General features: G+C 43.3%; 1 protein-coding gene across 1 annotated transcript in view; it reads right to left on the reverse strand.

The window, feature by feature from the left end:
* Nucleotides 1-265: 265 nt before the first annotated feature.
* The window catches only part of nubpl (nucleotide binding protein-like), a 59,096-nt gene continuing 35,290 nt past the window's right edge, over nucleotides 266-24,071 (reverse strand). The window contains exons 8-11 of the mRNA XM_028821886.2: nucleotides 23,614-23,699; nucleotides 11,710-11,830; nucleotides 6,787-6,869; nucleotides 266-667 (exon numbers count right to left, since the gene is read on the reverse strand). Of these exons, the coding sequence (XP_028677719.1) occupies nucleotides 605-667; nucleotides 6,787-6,869; nucleotides 11,710-11,830; nucleotides 23,614-23,699 (353 nt within the window). The 3' untranslated portion in view covers nucleotides 266-604. The remainder of the gene's footprint in view (nucleotides 668-6,786; nucleotides 6,870-11,709; nucleotides 11,831-23,613; nucleotides 23,700-24,071) is intronic.

Raw genomic sequence — 24,071 nt, forward strand, 5'->3', positions numbered from 1 at the left:
GTCCAAGTCCTCTCTTCCCACACTGCACCTGTACTTTTAACCCTTCAATGACTGCTTCAACTGCTGCAAATTAACGTTGACAGACGTGCGCTTTACTGCTGTGGATTTGCAGGCCCCGCTTTCTCGCTGGTGCTTTCTCATCTTGTGCTGCTTCAATGGACAAATGGATGCTTCTCAAAGTGCCTCATGATGCTGATTTACTGCAAAAGGCACTGTACCAGCTGTGCATGGCACTCTAAAATAAAGATGGCTGTCTGACTGATGGATGTAGAGCGCCATACCGCTCTCTGCCTCCACCCAAAAACACCCCGACGCGTTTAACGCATCTCGCCACTACATCCTCCGACTTAGTGGTTTAAACGCCACAGTTTGGCGTGTGAATTTCTTCAGTCCAGGGGGTGCCCTCAGTCACCCCATCAAAAGCATTCCCCCCCGTATTTACTGCGGCTTCACTTCTGGTGACGAGTGTTGCAAGAGACAAATCCAAGAAAAAGAAGAAGAGCGTAAACCAGCATCGGGTGAGTCTGAGGAGAGAACACAGATGTGCCAACGCACAAGATGGCAGGAGAGGTGGCACCCCTCACACCGCTGGTCCTTGCTGCGCTCAGTCCGTTGGCGCCGGAAGTCGCTCGATCACTTTGGCAGCAACTCTCAAGTAGGCGATGGCCTGAAATAAAGCAGAGACTCGGTCAGTCCTTCCGGCCCAGCGCATTTGGAATCTTTACAATGAAGACTTATCAATACAGACGAGGTGAAAAGATTCCATCCACCTCAGCCAAAGACTTTCAAATTCCAGGTTTCTCAGCTCAACCACACGTCATCGTGTCACCACTCAATCCCTCTGTTGTCACTTTAGGGTCTCTACTTTAGTGGTGATGTCACAATAATAGCTAAGAGAAAGATCAGATCAGATTTTCAACGTATCAAAAGTTTACATATGCCAAGATGAACGTCTGCTGCCGCCAACAGGGGGCACCACTAAGCCCTACCCCTCAGACAAAGTGCTTTTATTATCAACAGTTCCTTTTTTACAGGCTCTTATAACAAGTAAGCACAATGCCACCCGTTCTTCCCTCTTCCTTTACTTCTCTGGCAAATGTCTTCTTTTGCCCGACTCCGACCTGCTGAGTAAGATAAGGTGGCGCCTTCTTTTATTCTGCCATGGCATTACAACCAGGAAGCACTTCCAGGTCAGGCTGAAGCTCTATGGAGCAGTGATGTCCAGTTGCACCCCTGAGGAGCCCAATCAGGTCATGTTTCTGAACAACAAGTCCCACAAAGTCCAACTGGACGCAGCCCTGGAGAACACTGCCACCGAATGTACTGGAGAAATGACTTCTTTGTGTGCCATGTCTTCCACACCATTCATTATATCCTCAACCTGACAGGGAAAGGGAACAGAAACTATCCTGGAACAAAAATGATCCCGTTTTTGCCTTTGGTAGTCCCCTGGAGTTTCATTTTCATTGAACCTTTTATTTTATAAAGATGCTGCGCTTGCCCTTATATCTGTCATAAGCACGACAAAAGTGACACAAAAACGTTTGTGGCAGCCATCTGTATATTATTCCTGGCTACAAAGTGGATACTATAATAATGTACAGAGGTGTACAGACTGGAGTTCACAACAGAACTGATTCGATAGCTCAAAGATGGCAACTTTAAGGGCGAGCAGAGGAAGTGACGTCATCAGTAAGGCAGGAACCGAAAGTGGTCGTCATTGGGGCCAGAAATGACGTCAACAGATATGGCGGGGTGTTGGGAGACCAGAGAGCAGCAACACTGGCCCTGGAATCGGAAGTGATGTCATCAGTGGGGGCGTTTGGAGAAACCCATAAGTGGCGCCACTGGTCCCCAGAAGTGACATCATCAGTGGGGCTGGAAAAAAGTAGAAGTGGCATCATTGGGGTCTGAGGCAATTTCCCGTAACTGGTCTGCAGAGAAATGAGAGAAAAAGTTAGTGCACTCCGCCACCCCCCCCCCCCCATCATCCATGGAATTACTGTCATTCAGGCCCTTTGCTGCCTCCCATGCGCACGTGTGGAACATATGAAATAAAGTTCTTTCTGTCTGGCTAGCTATCTAACTGGGGTTTGAGAGTAAATCCCCACCTAGTGGGAACTCTGGAGAACTGCAGGACTCTCTTTGCGCTCTGAAACTCCAAGTTCATAACATCTCTCTGTGTGCATGAGAACGGACAACTAATTAGTGCTCTTCCGCAAGTGCAATGCATAGACATGAAGCTACGAGGAATAAGAAACTTGAGTGTTTTGGAATTTGCAATCAGAAGAGAAGCTCGTCTGTCTGATGTCTCGTGTTTTAGACACCACGACAGAATGAAAGAAACAGGAAACAGGGCTGAGATTATGGCTGAAGTCTCAGTACCTGTAAACCCTTTGTACAGCACCGGCTCTGTCAGGCAGCACGTTATTGGCGGTCACAGAAAGTGGTCAACACGATTGTGCTGGAAGGTCAGCAATCGATGACTAAATGTGCCATGCCCAGACAATCGCCCCCTTTAAGGCCATACGGCATTAGGCGACTTTTCCAATGATTTTTCAAACGTTGCCTTCATTTACATAATCCTTGCAAGTCGGAGGCAGTCATTTAGCCGCAAGCTCCTGTGAAGGCCAGTCGTCTAGTCAGACACACCCAGCAACTCACGCCATGTAATCTGCTGTCAGAAAAATCGGGAGTGGTCTCCCCTCGAATTTCTCGTATACTCAGATATGGGGATGGATATTTGAGAAGTAAACCACAGGACAATGATTGCATTTTTATATTATGTACATTAAAGAACCATCAACAACAAATCAAATCAATATATTGAACAATTATTATATAAGTAAAAGTTGAATAAATTGGTAAGTAAAAAGGTAAAGTACCACTTCCAGTTAGCGGAAATAGCCCAAAAGTTGACAGAAATGCACATTTTGTACCTAATACTTGTATGCAAAATTTGGTTGACCGAAGTGAAAATGAACTTAAATTATCATGTTTACACACACACACACACACACACACACACACACACACACACACACACACACACACACACAATCCCAAAAATGGTATTTTCAGACTCAGTGAAGTCTAAAATTTTGAGATTCATCAAAATCTTGAAATCGAATTTTTGGACGATCACAATACTTGTCCTATATGAGAAAACTAGGGAGGTCTAAATGTCTAAATGTACACGAGAAAATAAAATGGGGGCACGCAGTGCTCAGTTTGACCTACCCAGCGATTTTTAATCTTTGAACCCGACATGGTCCTGCAATGAGATCAGCAACTGAAATCAGCAGGACTGACCTAGAAGTTGCATAATGTAGAATCAGCTGTAAAGACAACAAGGTGAAAGTACTGGAGGGGCCATCACAAAGCCCTGACCTGAATCACACACAGGGGTGTCTGAGTGAAGGGTCTCACAAACTTTAACTGACTTTCACCAGTTCTGTCAGGAGGGGTGGGCAAAAAGTCCTGCTGTGGAAGGCAACACCCAAGTGTTTGATCCAAGTGGCCCACTGAAAATCTGACATAAATGTGTTATATTCGCTATTATTGTGACATGGCTAATTTTAGAAACAAAGTCGATACCCGAACTGAGTGAACACAGAGAACATGTGGCAACATGACGTGTGGAGTCGAGAAACACAGAGTTTGAAAAGTTGTCACACACGTGTGCATGGGAGGCAGCTAAAGGGCTCAAAAGGAGGTTAATTCCACCCCAGGCCAGGGGGAGGCAGAGTGCAATAATCCTCTCTCTTTTATCCCTGCAGACCAAACACAAGAAATTCTACCTGGACCCGATGAGGTAATTTCTAGTAGGCGCAATGATGTCATTTCTGGGCTCGAGAACATCACTTCTGTTTTTTTGGGCCTGATGGCATCACTTCCGGTTCCCGTCCCAATGATGTCACTTCTGTTTCTGGACCCGATGACATCACTCCCATTTTTTCCAGGCCCAATGACATCACTTCCCCTGACTGACCTTCAAAACCCACCATCTTCCTTCTGTTAGTCAGTTCCATTTTGGACTCGAATCTGTAAACAACCCTGCATCTTGTTACCTATTTCTGCAGCCTTATTTCAAGTATACGGGTGGCCGCCCCAAACCTTTTTCTTCTACAAAGTGTTTAGCTGAGGTGGATGGAAACTTTAATCCTCAACTGAACAAGCAAAGTTTATGAGCATTAAAAACATGAAACGCCTCGTCTTTGTTCCGTTTTCAATAAAATATGGGGAACTGAGCATTTACAAATCACTACACTTTATATCCTAATCAAACATTTTTAGAAATTCAGGCTTCACACAAGGCACTTTATACATTAGGAGGAGTTGACTGATTATTCTTTTTGTATAGTGCCTTTTACAGCAAAAACAATCAACAACAAAACTGTTATGTCACAGGCAGGCTTAAAAGCATTAATAAAATGCACGATTTTGTAAAGAGTATGGATTTTGTTTCATGTTCTGTTGTATGTATTGTGTGTTGATGAACATTTTATTACTGACTAGACAATAACAGGTAACAGAACACATTTCAAAATATTTGATATTTCTTACCCGGTGTGTACCTTCAGTGTTTCTCGCCAGCCTCGCATGCCTGAACCACTCATGACCGGCGCTCGGGTGCGTTTTCATTAAGCCTGCTTCTCAGACTCTCGTTATTTCAAGGTGTCGTTCTCACCTCCTGTCCGCTTTTATATTTCCTGTCTTTGAAGGAGACTCTCAGGGTGGTTCCTATCCCTTTACTCCTTCTACTGAGTTTCACACTCTGACTTCCTCTTCCGATTGCATCACCAAATCCAAACTGACCAATCACACCAACACCAAACTGACCAATCAGACTGCTTGTAGGAACTGAACACACTCATACACAGACCATAGCATCTATTATATAATATGATAGGCCCTTTAGCAAAGGCGCCTAACCTGAAAATTGCTCCAGGGTTACTGTGCACTGGCTGTCCCTGCGCTCTAACCGCCTCTCAAAAAGTCACATGAAAAGACAAATTTCCCAGAGGGGATTAATAAAGTATATCAAATAAATTAAATAATTAAAAAAAATGCATTTATGTATTAGGTCAGTTTTGTTGTGTCTAGTTTTTTAAATGTATGTTGCTTGTATTATGTTTGTGGAGCCGAGGGGGTCAGGACCACCTGACAATGCTGCAGGAGGACTGCCCCCAGGGATATTTAGGAAGAAGATGCAACTTGCAAAAGTCAAATCCAGGGAGGTAAACGAAGCCCAATACGCGATCAAAAATTCCAAGTCTAGAAACTTAACAAAAGGTCTCAATACTGAAGGTTCCAAAAGAGGCGGCTCCTCATTCACATCCATAAGCTTGGGGCACGTGTGGCGGTTGCTTAAATAATGTCACACAAAGGAACCTCTGAGGCCACACCCCCTAATGAAGGCTGATGCATTATGGGAATAAATTCACAAAACAGCAACACACAATAAAAACAAAAACAATATGGTGCCACAGGAATTACAAAGAAGTCTGGAGCATGTGCGGATTACAGCGCGTCGACGCACCCACCACACGATGAACCACCTGGACTGAGATCCGAGTGCAGCCGTGCAACGGGTTATACCTCAGCACCACAGTGACGATGAGTGTGAGGTTTTCTTTTACAGTGGCTAGAGTGCCAATCCTACCACCAACCCCCTGGTTTTCCCTGCAAGTTGGAGGACCTGCTTGCAGGACTGGACGCAAATTAACGTCATACCCAGGACGGAGGAAATTGCAGATTAAGGGACTTGCACAAGGGCCTAACGGAGCAGAGTCACTTCTGCCATTTTACGGGATTCGTACAAATCCCTTTCCTCAAAGCCACCACTCCGCCTCTAAAATTACAAAAACTTACACATAAAATAACAATCTCAAAAACAAAAGTGAAACTAAATTAACCTCTCTGGAATTTACCTGAAGCCTAAATTCTATGTAAGAATGGTTAACCCTGAGTGTCTCTTGGGTAAGGTTGCACGGTATGCCGGCACTGAAAAACGCAAATTTTAGAATGGTATGGTCACTAGTATTTTGGGATTTTTGGTATTGGAAGTAAATATAAGCTTTCCTCTCAACCCCACCAAGCACCCTCAACACACAGTACTTGTTCATTTTGTAGACTTCATGAAACAGTAGTACACACAATTAATGCAATTGCAATCGCACAGCTGTCAAGAAGGAAGCAGTGCGTAGTGCCACATGGTGCCCCAGAAAGGCAAGCAAGACGGGGTATTGGAGTGATCCATGATTTGCTTTGTATTTCGGTACCACTACTGGGGTCCAAAAGCTGGTATCGATACCGAAGTCAAAATGTTAGTACCAATCCAACACTACTGTTGGGTTAAAGTGGTTATGATCCAACGTACAGTGTTAAGCCTGAATGACATCTAGAGGATGAAATAACATTACGCTGAATATTTCTATGCCTTTTGCCACTCCAAGGTGACTCATTAATATTCATGAAGGAGGCGGAGCATTCAACCAAACCACACAATGGGGATTAAACCTAGAAAAGGTCATACAGGGCTGTGATTCACAATTTTGTGTGGGATTCTGTAATTTTCCCTCACTCCCTTGATTTTGGGAATACTTGACTCAAATGTCTCTAACTGATCTGTTGAAGCTTTGCAAGTGTGAAACACTCTTCTCTGGAATTACATCGTTGCTGCCTGGAAAACCAATTGTGATGTTAACGTCTGTAAAAGGCACTATATACAATAAGAATGTACTAATTCACAATATCAAAACATAAAAATGGAATTAATCCAACCTCAGGGCTTTCAGGATCTGACACGACCACTGGTTGTCCTTTGTCCGACTTCTCCCTTATATTAAGGTGCAGTGGGATGTCCCCTAAAATTAAAAAACAGAGATCAGGTCTTCATGATTTCTGAGAATTAGGTGAACTTCATGTACAGGGCCTTCAGAAAGTATTCGGACCGCTTCACTTTTTCCTATTGTACGTACCAGAGAGGAGGGTCTGGCATTTCAACAGGGGCTTGAGGAAGATTCCTTACCTGGCTGGGTTGATATAATGGAAGGACTACTTTAGTGGAGATGCAGCCCAAGTGAGCTGAGCCCCAATTCATATCAGGGATGAGTAATGGAACGACCAGGGGAGATGGCTTTGCATGGACAATTCGCCTCCTAGCACAAGAGGTGGTAGTGTTCCTGTGACTGGCTACCATATCAGACACCTGGGAGTTGAAGTCCGGGAAGATGACCCTGTACGGGTCCTTGGCTGCCACTAGAGGGCGCCATTAAAAAGCAGCTTGCAGCTTCCATGCAACCCGGAAGTGTTTCCACAGGTTAACACCTCAATCCCGGAAGCACTCCTGGGTTCGAGATTAAAGGGATGCCATCTCAAGGGGTCAGGGAGCCAGAGTTGACAGGGAGTGACACGACGCTGGAGGAGGAAGAGGAGGACAGGAAGGAGACAAAAGATATTAGTGTGCTATCGGATGATTGTTGGATTAATGCCTTAAAAGGTACTGTTGTTAACAAAGCACTGTTTAATTGAACATGGGACTGTCTGTGGTCATTGTGTCTGGTGTTGGGGCACTGAAGCATCCCCTGGTGGTCACACTATATTGAAGCCTTATGCTAAAATCATTTATATTATCTTTTGTCCCCCTCATCCTTCAATCAATACCCCAGAATGATAAAATAAAAACAGGATTTTAGAAACTTTTGCAAATTTAGTATAAAAAAGCCCTGAAATATCACATTGACAAAATCCTTAGCTGAAGCCCCTTTAGTAGAAATTCAATTCTGGGGTCATCTTGGGTCTGACTTGACAAGCTTCACCCTCTTGGACTTTGGGGATTTTTCTGCCAAGTTCTCTGCAGATCCTCTCAAGCTCTGTCAGGTTGGATGGAGATTGTCGGTGAACAGCAATTTTCAGGTCTCCCCAGAGATGTTTGACTGGGTTCAAGTCCAGGGTCTGGCTGGGCCACCCAAGGAATTTCCCCAGAGTTGTTCCTAAGCCAGCTGTCTTTGTTTAGGTGGAAAGTGACCTTTCTGCCCTGTCTGAGGCCCAGAGTGCTCTGGAGCAGGTTTCCATTATGGATATCTCTATACTTTGTTCAACCCAGACTAGTCTCCCAGTCCATGATGATGCCACCAGCAGGCTTCACCACTGGAATGGTATTGCACAGGTGATGAGTGGTGCCTGGTTTCCTCCAGACATGCCTCTAATCTTCAACAGGATCCATGATCACTTGCTCACCTACCAGCAACCGGAGCAGTCCTATTTTACATCTAAGAAATCCACCATTGACTGCATCATGGAATTGAGGGTTCTCATGTAGTGCAAACGCAAATGTCGGCAGAGTTTCTTTGCAGCCAATTTTTGTAAAGCATTTGACTCAGATGATCGAGCTGCCCTGTGGGACAACCTGAGACTTTGTGTGATCCCTCCAAAGTTGCTGGACGTCATGGTCGGCCCGTATACCTGTACTGTGAGTGTTGTGCAGAGTGGAGGCAGACCCTCTGCGTTTTTCCCACCTGATTCTGGGGTCCGTCAGTGGTGTATTCTGCTCCTGCTCTTGCATGGACTGGGTGTTGGCAGAGTCGTGGGGTCCAGTGGCTGTGGGGTATCTGTTAATGAAGAGAGATTCACTGATCTTCACTTTATTGACAATGCTGTGATCTTTGCAGAGTCAATGAAGGCTCTGATTGGGGGTCTCGAGAAACTGAGTGAGGAGTCCAAGTGTCTCAATCCTGCGAGTCTCCTAATAAAAACCAACAGCCAGGCTTTTAATGACCTCTTGGACATGGCCATCAGCAGTGTGTCTGTCTGTGGAGAGAGTGTCAACCTCATCGAGAGGTTTACTGACCTCAGCAGTGACATTCATTTCTCTGACGACTCTCCTTATGAAGTCAGTAGACGGATTGGGAGAGTATGGGGGGTCATGAGGTCTCTGGAAAGGGGTGTGTAGCGCTCCCGATGTCTATGTAAAAGGACAAAGGTCCAAGTCTTTAGAGTCCTGGTGCTCTTTGTTTGTGAGACATGGATGCTTATACATTGACCTGAGACGAAGACTGGGCTCCTTGGGTGCTGCATCTCTTCCGAGAACCCTTGGGTACTGCTGGTTTGATTATGTGTTGCTCACGGAGTCCCGAATGAGGCACATTACCTGCGTTGGTAAGGAGTGTCAGTTACGGCACCATGACTATGTGGCATGATTCCCCGAGGATGATCTGGCTCACAGGATCCTCGCTGTTGAGGACCTGAGTGGCTAGACCAGGCCAAGGGGTTCGCCCACGTAACACCTGGCTGCAGCCGATAGAGGGTCATTTCTGAAGGGTGGGACTGGACCGCACGTCTGCCCAGGGGGTGGCCAACTTGGTTCCTTAGCTTTTTCGCAGTGTGGTAGGTGCGGCAATGTGCTGTACCAGTGCAAGCTCCCCAACCTGACCGAACGGTCTGAGAGTCCTTCAGGTGCCTTTTTGTAAACTCAAAGCGGGCTTCCATGTGTCTTTTACTAAGGATAGGCTCATAAAGCCAAGATGTGGGCAGCTTTGAAGTGATGGTTGTCCTTCTGGAAGTTTGCCCCATTTCCACACAGGTTCTCCTGAGCTATGCCATAGTCATTTTCAGGTTCCTGGTCACCTCCCTTACTAAGGCCCTTCTCCCATGACTGCTTAGTTTGGCCAAGCAGCCAGCTTTAAAAAGAACTGTGGCTGTTCCAAACATCTTCCATTTACGAATTATGGAGGCCACATTGTTCTTGGGAACCTTCAATACTGGAGGAAATTTTTGTACCCTTCCCCAGAGGAGCACCTCGACACAGTTCCATCTCTGCAGGCAATTCCTTTGAGCTTATGGCTTGGTTTATTATATATTATGAGGCCTTCTGTAGAGAGGTGTGTGCCTTTCCTCAACAGGTCCAATCTACTGAATTGACCACAGGTGTAGAAACATCACCATGATGATCAATAAAATGAGACGCACCAAGCTTCAAGTGTCATATGATTTGATTACTTGTGTCAGTATGGTATTTCAGTTTTTTTAGTATTTGTTTGAGGGCAAATCAAAAAGGAATAGCAATTTAAAAATTACATGGTAACTGCAGCAGATAGAAGCTGGTGCAATAACAACGTGTTTGTGGTGGCATATTGGTAGTTTGGATAAGCACAGTGCAGGGCCAAGGTCAAACGAATATGGATGCTCTGCTGTGGAATTGCACTATTGTTGAACAATGCACCATAGTGAGATTTCTTTGGGTGGAAGGAGAGAAACCTGCTGAAAGTCACCAAAGGATGTTGGCTCAGTACAGAAATGAAAACAGAAGGACTCAACAAAAATTAAACGAATGGGTAGAAAGGTTCAAAGCATAATGAACAAGTGTAACCAACGAAGCTTGATCTGGTTGACCATCAACATGGTGCACATCGATACAGCGAATGCCTTCATCAGAGAAGACCAACAGATCACATTGTCCACTAATTTGGATATCAGCTGTGGATCTGCACCTGTTGTAGTGCTTGATGACTTGGGGCACCCAAACAGCTTATTAATCTGCACAAGCAACAGCATACGGAGGTTGTGACTCAACTCCTAAAACATTATGAAGAAGATCCGAGTGTTTTGGAGAGGATTGACATGGATGATGAGACACGGGCCCATCACAGTGAGCCAGAAAGCAAGAGACAAAGCATGCAGCGGAAACACCCATCTTTTCCAGTAAAGAAGAAAACTCAAACGACAGCCCTCCATTAATCAGGATGATCTTCTTTTGGGACATGAAGGGTTCAATTCTGGCACATTTCGAAGGAAGATGGACAATCCGTGAAAAATGCAACATAATGTGCTAAGCTTACAACAGAGAGAAAATGAAACCTGAAATTTGCAGCAAAAGAAGAGGACTGCGGTCAAGAACAGTCTTGCTGCTCTGTGACAACGCAAGTCCCCATGCAGTGGCCGCAGTGGTGGAGGGGACACAACAGCTACTGTTTGAATGTCTTCCACGTCCCCTTTACAACCCTGCTCTGTTGCATCTTTTGTCCAGTTAAAGAGGCTCTAGGTGGTCGTAGGTTCACCTTGGATGTTGAGGTAAAACAAGAGATGGAGACCTGGAATTGAGAGCAGCCAAAAAACATCTTCTCCCAAGGAATAAAGAAGTTAGTGGACCAATACAAGAAGTGCACTGACCTACAGGGGATGATGTGGAGAAGTGACAGGACTGTTATGTTAGTCTGCTCACAGTTACTGGTATTAAAGTCTAAGCTGCCCTCACTATTTGATTCTCCTTTGTAAAAACATCTCAAGTTCTGCTTTCGTTGTTTTGATGAGGGACAAAATGAATTGAAATGATTTTAGTAAAAGACTGCAACAGAACAAAATGTGCAAAGAGTGACAGGATCTGAACACTTTCTGAATTCACTGTATTTCTCAAATTATTTTGTTATGCGATTATAAGATGGTTAATATTTAGTGACAGGACTGCAAGTAGCCAGCAGCCAGCCTTGGATGAAGTGCCAGTCTAACTAAAACAGGGAATACATCAATACCTATGCCATCTTACAAATAGTCACCAAGTCCACCCTAAAGAACACAAATGGAAAAACCTTCCAATTTCACACAGCTGAATCCCAGCTCAGAGATGAACCGAGACAGCCCTATGCACTGCCCCACCGTGCCATCTTTCTCGATGACATGAACAACTCTCTATTACTCTCTTTTCCTTACCCAAAATTTCCACATCCAAGTCCAGAGCCAGCTGCTGTGCGCCATCCTCTCCGAATATGTGAGTTTCATGGTGGCACTTGGGACACCTGAAGACATTCATGTTTTGCACTAGCCCCAAGACCTAGAAGTAAGAGGACAGTCATCATTAAAGGATTAAGACAAACAGAAGACACACACAACTAAGGGAACTGCATGGATGGCAGGCCGCTATTGTGTCATATTGTTCCAAATCCTGGGTAAAAGATGTGACAACTAAAGAAACAGAACAACTCATTTTAAAATCAAGACATCATTACTATGAACATAGAGAGAAAGATCTTAGCTCAACAAATCCACAAGCAGGAAACAAACAGCAAACAGATGGAGACAAAATCATTGACCATAAAAAAACATAATGCACGCATTTAGAGAATACTACAAGTCCTTATATTCTACTCAGTTTAAAGAAGACAAGACACAATGTAATGCATTTTTGGATGCATTACAGATACCACAATTAGATACTCTCGGGGCAGAGGAATTGGATAAACCTCTGGCACTATCAGAATTACTAGATGCTATAAACTCACTTCAGAATGGGAAAGCAGCAGGCCCTGATGGCAACCCTGCTGAATTTTATAAAAAAAATATCAATTAAGTTAGCTCCCCTCTTATTAGCAACATTTACGGAATCTAGAGATAATAAAATTCTACCTCAACCTTTTCGCCAAGCATTAATTACCGTCTTTCCTAAGCAAAATAAGGGCTTATAACAATGTGCATGATACAGACCAATCTCACTTTTGAATAATGATGTTAAGATACTCTCCAAAATCCTAGCTAGAAGGATCGAGAAAGTGCTTCCTTCAGTAATATCACAAGACCAAACCGGATTTATTAAACACAGACATTTGGCTTCCAATCTTCAATGTTCAACGCCTGTTTAATGTAATATTTTCACCCACAAAGTCTAACATCCATCCATCCATTTTCCAACCCGCTGAATCCAAACACAGGGTCACGGGGGTCTGCTGGAGCCAATCCCAGCCAACACAGGGCACAAGGCAGGGAACCAATCCTGGGCAGGGTGCCAAACCACCGCAGCAAAGTCTAACACACCAGAGATAATATTATAGGTGAGGGTTGATTTATTTCAAACCTAGTTTTGTAAAACTTGACTTGCTTGTACGGAATGTTATTGGATTTTAATATATTCAATAAAATTTTAAAAATAAATAAAAATAAAAAAAGAAGGTGTGCCAATACCAGGTTGGTAACCACCAGCATATGCTCATGCAGAGCTGTGTCATCACGGTCACTCTCCCCTGCTGGACTTCACTCTCCACATTGGGATGACCAACATCATCTTGTACACCTAAAAACCAAACCGATTACGAGTTTGTCCACCAATGGAGTCTGAGCTTGCCCCCCCCCAGCCCATGAACTAATCAAAGGGGGGTGCCTAATCCATATGTCACTGGACATATAGAGTTGCCAGCAGTGACAAAACAGCGAGAAACGATGCGGCCATCTTCAAGAAATCACCAGAGAAGTGTGGACCAGTGATGTTACTGCTCTGTTGAGCTAGCAGAAGAGCTCAAAATCCCAAGAATGAATGCAGCGGAGTGAACTTGGCTCTGTATGGCCAGCCCGTCTTCTAGTCACTCCATTGCTTCTCGAGGTTTGAGTTCCACCAGCTCAATACCAGACCAGGGAGGTCGCCGGTCAGCTCTTCTCTGGTGATTTACATGAAAATGGCCATACCATTCACAGTGCAATTTTTTCAAAGCACCATCACGAAAGACTGTTTCTTGCTATTAAAAGAAAGAAAAATGTAACTGTTCCCTTTTAAATGGGTGTTTCCCATCTATAACTCGCGGGTATACAGTGTTAAATCTTCAATGAAACACTAGCACGCCAACAATGAATAAATAAATAAATCGCAACAAGTAGAACATGGCCAAGTCCCCCAAGAGAAGTGAAGTGTAACAGTGAAGAGTTAAGCTGCTTCATCTACTTGGACAATAAATTCACAATTTCAGGCTTTAGCCCACTAAATCGGTGAGTAATCCCCAAAACGCTCCACGTCACGCTTGGTTTGGGCTCCACTGTTACGTGGCGTCTCGCTCAGACTTCTCCTTCGTCATCTGCCACAAAGCACTGGGCACAGTCACACAGACTCTGCACACTGGGCTCTGGATTAGCGGTCACATCCTGCCTGCGCTGATATCCAAGCTAATCTGGAGAGGCTATGAGGATATGATTTTTATATGATGTCATTTGCGCTAAGCGCTATTACAAAGACAACCACAGGATACAATAATTATCACAATAACAAGATAGGAGTAATGATAAAAAGGTGTAATATTCTACATAAGATGAAACAATGAAAAACTGGCTTTGTGCAAAAGTCTAGGCACCCAGTCAGAATATCACGTAAGGCTTTAAAAGAAAAAAATAAAATAATGAGTATGAGCAGGGTGTTCAACTGTTTAGGAGTCTAATGGGTGGCACTCGGTGGGAGAAAGTTGCTGGTGCAAAAAGAACTGTCTGTCTCTTAACATCAGCAAGACCAAGGAACTGCTTATTGACTTTCGCCACACCAAAATGCCTCTATCTCTAGCCACCATTCGGGGAGAGGATGAAAAGATGGTGCACTCCTACAAGTATTTGGGGGAACCACATCAATGACAGGGTGGACTGGTCTCATAACACAGAGAAACTGTATAAGAAATGACAGAACAGCCTCTTTTTTCTTAGGAGACCATGTTCCTTTAATGTGGGAACTGACATCCATCACATCTTCTACAACTCTGTGATCACCAGTGTGACATGCTGGGCTGATAACATCACTTCAAGAGAGGCCCACCGGATTTTTTTTTCGCCTGCACAAGAGCAAAAGTAGCTGGGTGTTTAGAGGTGTGCTTGGAAAAGTTATCTGTACTTGTACATGTACTCGTTCTTGTTATCTGTATCTGAACTAACATCGAGGAGGTAGGATAGAAAGCAGCAGTAACCGATATCAGCATTTGTAAGCAAATAACCACACAGTAACCGATTCCTGCCACGGTGCTGACTTCAAAGCAGTAAAGGGGAAGGCTCAGCAGTGCGCCGGTAAGCGGCCAGCGTTAAGACGCCCTATCGGCCACAAGGGGCTGTAGGAGCAGATAAGATAGTAAAGTTTTATTCATTTACTTATTTTAGATTGAGCAGTTCTTAAGCGGTCAAGAGGTAGAACAGTTAAAAGTGGGCGACAGCGTAAAAGTTCATTAATACGGGGGAATACAAACAGTGTGAGTGGACAGCTTTTAAGCATATCGTCTCTCTCTGACACACCACCAAATCATTGTGACCATGTTTGATCCAAAAAACAATAAGTATGGCATTGCTACGTCATTGGTGCCAACTTTGATAGATGCTCTGCTGGATTAAGGTTACTGTGTATCCACGGACAATTTTTATACTTTGCCAGAGCTATTTGACATCTTGCTGTAAAGAAAGACTGACGCATATGAAACAGTGTGTCCCAACCGTCATGGCATGTCTGAAGACTTGGGCGGTGCGCTGGTAGCTTGGCAAAAGGGTAAAGTGCTTTTGCTGAAATGGAAGGACAAGAAAGAAGTTTTTTCTCCTTAGCACCATACATAATGCAGGTACAGTCACTGGGCAGGCAACAAGCAGGTTATGAAGCCTTGTGCTGTGGTCGACTACAGTAGCACGATGGGCGGCATAAATCGTGTGGATCAAGAATTGACTTTCTATCCCGTTATATGAAGCAACAAGAGAAAGATTACAAAGAGATATGTCGTCATCTGGTGTAAGAGTGCATTTAGAATGCATCCGTGTTATTCAAACAGAAAGCTGGTGAAACGGAGTCTCGTGCAGACTTTACATGGCAGCTTGTAGAACACATCACTGCCGTCCAAGACTACCGCTAAAGAGACGTGGCCAATGCAGCACATCGCATATCAATCCAGAGCGTCTTATTGGTAGACATTTAATAATTATAAATCTCAACAGAAAAAAACAGAGTCCTACTCATACCTGTGCAGTTTGCTGTTCAAAAACAGATAAATCTGGAAAGAAACACGCAATTATTGTCCTGACTGTGGCGTTGGATTGTGTCTTTCACCGTGCTTTAAGATTTACCACAAAAAGGACTCATTTTGAAATTATATACAGTAATCCCTCGCTACTTCGCGGTTCACTTTTCGCGGATTCACGACTTCGCGGATTTTATATGTAAGCATATCTAAATATATAACGCGGATTTTTCGCTGCTTCCCGGGTTTCTGCGGACAATGCGTCTTTTTACTTCTGGTATTTGCTTCCTCAGTTGGTTTGCCCAGTTGATTTCATACAAGAGATGCTATTGGCGGATGGCTGAGAAGCTACCCAATCAGAGCACGCAGTTAAGTTCCTGTGTGCTGCTGATTGGCTCAGCGACGGAGTGCTGCATTAACCAGGAAGTCTCATCTCACTCATTCAACATTAACGTGCTCTTGCTACTGCATTCAGGGGATTATCACCTTCATCGTCATCATTTTTACTGCGCAGCATATTCATCACCATCATCACGTCATATATAGCTACGTGTACTTCGCTATACAGTAAGTGTAAACTTATCTATCGATTTCATATTGCTTAGCAGTTGTCCCTGTTATTAATAGAGTAAAGGGTGGGTTGTAAACAATACAGGGAGGGTTTAAAAACGTCCAAATACACGTTAAATAATTAAATAAATATGGTGTCCCTACTTCGCGGAAATTCAGTTATCGCGGTCGGCCTCGGAACCTATCTCCCGCGATAAGTGAGGGATTACTGTACTGCTTTCGCATCATTAGTAGTATTATTATTACTGTTATATTGTTCATTTCATATTATTATTTTTATTCATCATTACTATTATTATTTGTATTATTATACTTTTGAGATTTAATAAAAATGTAACTTTTCATGGCAAAAAATGCAACACTTTTTTACTTTTTATTATATGAAATATAGGGAACTTATTGCAATCATCCAAAAACTCAGTGTTGAGATTTTGATGAATCTCGACGTTTTAGACCTAGTATAATCAAACAGGTTTGCCTGGTAGACCAAACGACCACAGCAGCTGCCCATCAGAGCCACAGTCACGTTAAGTGTTAATATGGCCTGGTGTTAAATACCAAATGGAGACGGACATCTTCATTATATCAGTTGATCACACCCTTAAGCAAAATCAAATCAGACAAAACAAAACAACTGGTCAAAGAGTGACACCTGGACAAGACAAGCGGCAACCACTAAGTTGGCACAGATGCCACATTGATTTGTGAGTCTATTAAAAAGCACAATAACGTATAATAAATAAAGCATAATAAAGCAAAGTTAAAAAAAGAAAGCCATTTGTTAAGTGTGGGCTGACAGAGGGGGTACCCTTACCCTCCACATGGCATCACTGTGCGCTCAACTGCACACTATTCACAAATGCCATCCTATTGGCACTGTTAAAGACCTCAGAGGCAACAAGCTGTGAACAACATGATGAAGAGCGAATACAAAGAAGAGGGAGGGAGCAAACCAGCGCAATGATTTTTGGGATGTTTTGATGATATTTTTTTTTTTCATTTGTAATTCTTATTATGTATTATTAGAGTTCTAATTTGGAAATTGATTATTGTTTGGCTGCCACATTATGGATTAGTTTTGGAGTTGGTGGCTCTTTTTTGGTTAGCAACTCGTCCAATAGAGTCCACCAGCTGAGCTCTCTGCTCAGTGGATGAGCCAATCAAATTGCACAGTTTAGCAGCCTTTGCTTTACACGTCGTTCATGCTACCCAATATGTCCAGTCATTTGTGTCTTTCCAAAAGCACACCTTTCAAGATGCACCTCACACGCCGTTCTCATAAATATCCTTTCACTGTGGTTAATATGGGGGTTACCTCAAGTACTTGTGCCATGAAACTGGATTGTCATGCAGTGCTTCGGGCCGCAGTCCTTCAAGTTTTCATTGTGTACATCATGTGACATAAGCTTGCAATCCGATTGGCTGCTCAGTTCTGCACTGCTAGTTTTGAGTCGATTTTTTTAATCTATGATTCTGTATTATGCACGCAGTTTCAAAGTTTAATCTTATTTTTGCATGTATATTTTAATCCTTAGGTCTTTTACTTTTTGCATCAAAATTAAAAAAAGATACAATTTTATGGTCTTACTTTTCATTATTCACATAACGTCTTGGTACTGGTCATGTGACCGCCTTTTCAAACTTGTGATGTCACGTAATGTTACATATAAAAATGGCAAAAATCTCACTTTTAGATTGTGGATAAAAATGTTGGAGTAACCCGTTTAGAAAGAAATCAGACTAAAGAACAAAAAAACAAAACCTAAGTAAGTAGTCCCTGTAGAACAGAAATTGCTAGGAGGAGGACAATGGCGCTCTGTTGGGGGGGAAATGAATACTGAGAACAAGCTGTGTGCCCAGACTCCTCCCTTTAAGAGACACCCTGCTTAGTGGCATTACACTTTTTATCTTGGCCAAGTGGAAGAGGCGGGACTTGAGGAGGATATGATGTCAGGTGTCTTCCTGCTGGTATTCTTCCAATCAAAGGAGGGAAACAGATATTGTGAGGGAAGTTCATCTGCCTGTCATCATGTTACCTTAAGACAAGTCGGTGTGGGTGGCTCCCAATGCCTGCATGCATGCATAACAAGGTGGTCCTGTGGTGGATACTAAATGGACTCTCTTTTCATTATTAGAATTAGTTATCTTCAAAATCAGCTTCTGATCTTTTGGTTTTGAACTCTCTGTTCTTTGAGTCTCGATCTTTTTCCTTGTCCCTTTGGTTTTGGTTGCTCAATTTCATTTTGATTCATTGAGGTTTGTCCCTTGCCTTCCATTTTTTACTTTATTAATCCCAAGGGGAAATTCCCATACTCCCATACTGATAAAAACAATATTAAATTAAAGAGTGATAACAATGCAGGTATGCAGACAGACAATAACTTTGTATAATGTTAACGTTTACCCCCCCCCCCCGGGTGGAATTGAAGAGTTGCATAGTGTGGGGGAGGAACGATCTCCTCAGTCTGTCAGTGGAGCAGGACAGTGACAGCAGTCTGTCGCTAAAGCTGCTCCTCTGTCTGGAGATGATCCTGTTCAGTGGATGCAGTGGATTCTCCATGATTGACAGGAGTCTGCTCAGCGCCCGTCGCTCTGCCACAGATGTCAAACTGTCCAGATCCGTGCCTACAATAGAGCCTGCCTTCCTCACCAGTTTATCCAGGCATGATTATTGTCTCGTCATCTCCTGCTCCTTCTTCTCACAATAACCTTGAGCATCATATCAGATTCTTCTTTGGATACCCTGGTTTTGAAAACTGCTTCAAGGATTTTCAGGCAACAAATCATTCAGCAGAACTGTGTCAAACACACACCACTGGGGGGTCCGTGATCCCAAGAGCAATACACCTGTAGATCGTACAACTGGGACTGCCAAGCCAGAAGTTCTTTCTTGTTAGTAGTCTTCCTTTTTTAGTCCTTCTGTTGTGTATTCGCGCCATAGTGTGTATGTATACAGTACCAGTCAAACATTTTAGAACACCTCAGTCTTTCTTTAAATGTAATCAATTGAAATACAATGAATGACCTAAAATAGTGAAAATGTAAGCAGTAAACTGCCAGTGGGTTAAAGTTAAAGTTTAGGTTAGCAAAAACTGTTAAAAAACAAAAAAAAAAAAACAAAAAAAAAAACGAAATGTCCGCATATTACAAATGGGCCTTCTTCATGGTATGACTAATAGGTTACAAACTACAGGTGCCCTGCAGAAGTTCAAGTAAATGAAGCCTTGCCCACAATTTGCACCGGTGTCCCAACTCCTGATGATTACTTCAAAACCCTCTGTATGTGTTAAAGCAGAGTTAGAACAGATTGTGTTACTATATACTCTTAAGTACTACTGGGACAATATGCCAGTGATAATGGCAAAAAAATGGCAACTAACAAATGAAATGGGACAGAGGATTATTACCGTTAGAAGTATAGGCTTATCATTTAGAGAACTTGCAAAAACAATCCAAGTGTCACCGAGTCCAGTGGTGTCCTACACAATCTAAAGGCAATTAGAAACTAGAAGAAACTTGGATAGGAGGAGATCTGGCAGAGCCAAAGTCACCAGCCAATCAGAAGACAAGTTTCTTGAGTGACCGGCACCTCACAGCACAACAGTTGAACAGTCTCAGTTTGTACTGTGAAGTAGGCAGCAGTCCACAGCTGGTATTTCAAGGCCCTATTTTGTCCTTTCAGGAATGGCTTTCGTACTGCCACTTGCCCTGTCAAACCTGCAGCACTAAGTCTCCATTAGTTACCTATTTACGTATTTACTTATGTATTTGTGTGTTAGTTTATCTGTAAAAAGCCAAATTTCCCCAGTGGAAGAATAAAGTTTTATCTATATCTAAAATCCCCCTAATTTGTTGTTACATCTGTTATCATAAAAGAAATTCAAGTCCTAAATATGCATATCAGACAAAAGGTGCGCCCAGTGGCCACCCGCTCCTCACAAATTAAACAATGATATAAATAATCAAAAAAAAAAAATACTATCAACGCAATGGAGTAGAAGATGCTAGCCGATAAAAGTAACTATATGATGGCTACCTGTATAGTTTTAAGGGCCGCATTTTCCATCAGACATAAAGCTCTTGTGGGCAGGCAGCCCCACATGCCTTCACTAGCCCTCATCAAGCTGTGCCAGGCTTGGGATGCACAAAGCAGAAGGACTCGCTGAAGCAACGCAAATGTAAACCGACTTTCAGATGTCTGAATTAGGACTGGATGAGCGCCTTCAGAAATGTGTGTTCATAAAATGCGAGATGGAAAAATAAATTTAGAGGGTCTACTAATCCACATTCCACAGACGGACGGGTATGCCTGGCCGATTAACAACTCGAAATTAGTCCTGTGTGGGTGAGTGAGTGTGCCCCATAATAAGACTGGCACCTTGTCAAGAGTCGGTTTCGACCTCTCCTATACTGAATTAGGTGGGTTCATGAAATGGATGGAAATATGGAGGAATATTAACCCCTTGTCTAAATTCACATCACTCACTCTGTTCTGCCAGAAAGTGAATGGTTGAGTGTATACGCTAAAGTATGTGAGATTGAAGGGGTTATCTGTGTTACAGTGGCGTGTGGCCTAAAGAGTACTGGCACTGAGAAAATACTGCATGTCCACAGGTCAAATCTATTGTGACAGTTACATGAACAGTCCAGTGAAATTCTTTCTCACATATGTTAATCACGAAGTCACACACCATGATTAGTGAGCAGAACCTCCTGACCTTGAAACAAGCAGCTTTCTGCAGTGCGCATGACTTCTGTAATGCAACTGCTTACACATACAGTCATGTCAAATAAGTAAGGACATCGGATGGAAATGGTTGACTTCTTCAACATAGCTGAACAGGCCAACATTAGATCTTCATGCAAATGGTGCCTACAGATAAAGGTGCACACACTTCAACAAATGACAGATAAAATTGTTAAGGTGACTCATTCTCATAATCTAAAGTGCCAAAATGCAGACTTATTATGTGAAAACTGTAAGTCCACCACTTTACATTCATTAGATTAGAATCAGGTGTTCCAGATGAGGTGCCAATGATTAGAACCCCCTTAGGTAACAAGCAAGTAGGCCCAGTCTTTTTTAAATTGCTGATATCGAGGTGTGTGGTGTTCTCTTTGCTATCGATATGGAGTGTTACCATCATGCCAAGGTCAAAAGAACTCTCAGAGACCTCCAAAAAAAAAAGAAGATTGCAGATGTCTGGCAAAGGATTTAGGGGTCTTCTTTATAATAACAGCTATACACCTGTACAGCACCTCAATGGGACTGGGACTGCTAAGTCAGAAGTTTTCTTCCTATTTAGTCATTCTGGAGTGTATTGAGGCCAGTGTGCGTGTGTGTGTGTGTGTGTGTGTGTGTGTGTGTGTGTGTGTGTGTAGCGTGTGGTGTGGTGTCATTATGCCAAGATCAAAAGAACTCTCCGAGACCCTCAAAAAGAAGATTGCAGATGCCTGGAAAGGGTTTAGGGGCCTCCTTTGTATAGATCTCTGGTTTGCCTGTTTATGTTGAAAAACTCCACAATTTGCTGGACTACAGTGCATCCGGAAAGTATTCCCAGCGCATCACTTTCTCCACATTTTGTTATGTTACAGCCTTATTCCAAAATGGATTAAATTCATTTTTTTCCTCAGAATTCTACACACAACACCCCATAATGACAACGTGAAAAAAGTTTCCTTGAGGTTTTTGCAAATTTATTAAAAATAAAAAAACTGAGAAATCCCATGTACATAAGTATTCACAGCCTTTGCCGTGAAGCTCCAAATTGAGCTCAGGTGCCTCCTGTTTCCCCTGATCATCCTTGAGATGTTTCTGCAACTTCATTGGAGTCCACCTGTGGTAAATTCAGTTGACTGGACATGATTTGGAAAGGCACACACCTGTCTGTATAAGGTCCCACAGTTGACAGTTCATGTCAGAGCACAAACCAAGCATGAAGTCAAAGGAATTGTCTGTATACCTCCGAGACAGGATTGTCTCGAGGCACAAATCTGGGGAAGGTTACAGAAAAATTTCTGCTGCTTTGAAGGTCCCAATGAGCACAGTGGCCTCCATCATCCGTAAGTGGAAGAAGTTCAAAACCACCAGGACTCTTCCTAGAGCTGGCCAGCCATCTAAAGTGAGCGATCGGGGGAGAAGGGCCTTAGTCAGGGAGGTGACCAAGAACCCGATGGTCACTGTCAGAGCTCCAGAGGTCCTCTGTGGAGAGAGGAGAACCTTCCAGAAGGACAACCATCTCTGCAGCAATCCACCAATCAGGCCTGTATGGTAGAGTGGCCAGACGGAAGCCACTCCTTAGTAAAAGGCACATGGCAGCCCGCCTGGAGTTTGCCAAAAGGCACCTGAAGGACTCTCAGACCATGAGAAAGAAAATTCTCTGGTCTGATGAGACAAAGATTGAACTCTTTGGTGTGAATGCCAGGCGTCACGTTTGGAGGAAACCTGGCACTGCTCATCACCAGGCCAATACCATCCCTACAGTGAAGCATGGTGGTGGCAGCATCATGCTGTGGGGAACTGGGAGACTAGTCAGGATAAAGGGAAAGATGACTGCAGCAATGTACAGAGACATCCTGGATGAAAACCTGCTCCAGAGCGCTCTTGACCTCAGACTGGGGCGACGGTTCATCTTTCAGCAGGACAACGACCCTAAGCACACAGCCAAGATATCAAAGGAGTGGCTTCAGGACAACTCTGTGAATGTCCTTGAGTGGCCCAGCCAGAGCCCAGACTTGAATCTGATTGAACATCTCTGGAGAGATCTTAAAATGGCTGTGCACCGACGCTTCCCATCCAACCTGATGGAGTTTGAGAGGTGCTGCAAAGAGGAATGGGCGAAACTGGCCAAGGATAGGTGTGCCAAGCTTGTGGCATCATATTCAACAAGAGTTGAGGTTGGAATTGCTGCCAAAGGTGTGTCAACAAAGTATTGAGCAAAGGCTGTGACTACTTATGTACATGTGCTTTCTCAAGTTTTTTTATTTTTAATACATTTGCAAAAATCTCAAGTAACCTTTTTTCACGTTGTCATTATGGGGTGTTGTGTGTAGAATTCTGAGGAAAAAAATGAATTTAATCTTTTTTGGAATAAGGCTGTAACATAACAAAATGTGGAAAAAGTGATGCGCTGTGAATACTTTCTGGATGCACTGCATATACAGTTATTCTTACACTGACAGGTTAGACCTCTCTCTTGTTTTGGGGTCACACTGGTAGTCAGTGGCTAGAACTACAGAAGATACAAAGACTATGAACTCCAAATTTCCTCATGAATGAAAAAGGAAAAGTCAAAATGTGAGAATTACTTACAGGCACGTTTACCTTCTTGAACATTTCTGCTCCTCTGCGTGCGTCGATGAGGGCGAGATCTTGAGGAGTGGTCACGATCACGGCCCCTGCGGCAGACAACACAACAGTAAGTGTGAGGCTTGTAATTAAATTTTAATCAACAAGTCCACTTGATATAGACAAGAAAACATGAAAGCCTTTTCCTTTTAATATTATTAACAGAATAAAAACAACAAAAAACATCCAAAATGTCAGAGTGGTGGCTCTGTGGCTAAGCATATAGAAGGCTGCAGGTTCAAATCCTGTTACTGCCAGAAGGTATCCTACTCCATTGGCCCCTTAACCTGACAATTGCTCCAGGTGCCCTGTACCCAAAAGGTCATGCAAAAAGACAATCTCCCCTTGGGAATTAACAAAATATATCAAATCAAAACATACACCCTACATCCACCACTGCCGCGGTCTTGAAAACTGGTAAA

The sequence above is a fragment of the Erpetoichthys calabaricus genome, chromosome 16, assembly GCF_900747795.2.
Source record: "Erpetoichthys calabaricus chromosome 16, fErpCal1.3, whole genome shotgun sequence".
In the NCBI taxonomy this organism is placed as follows: domain Eukaryota; kingdom Metazoa; phylum Chordata; class Cladistia; order Polypteriformes; family Polypteridae; genus Erpetoichthys; species Erpetoichthys calabaricus.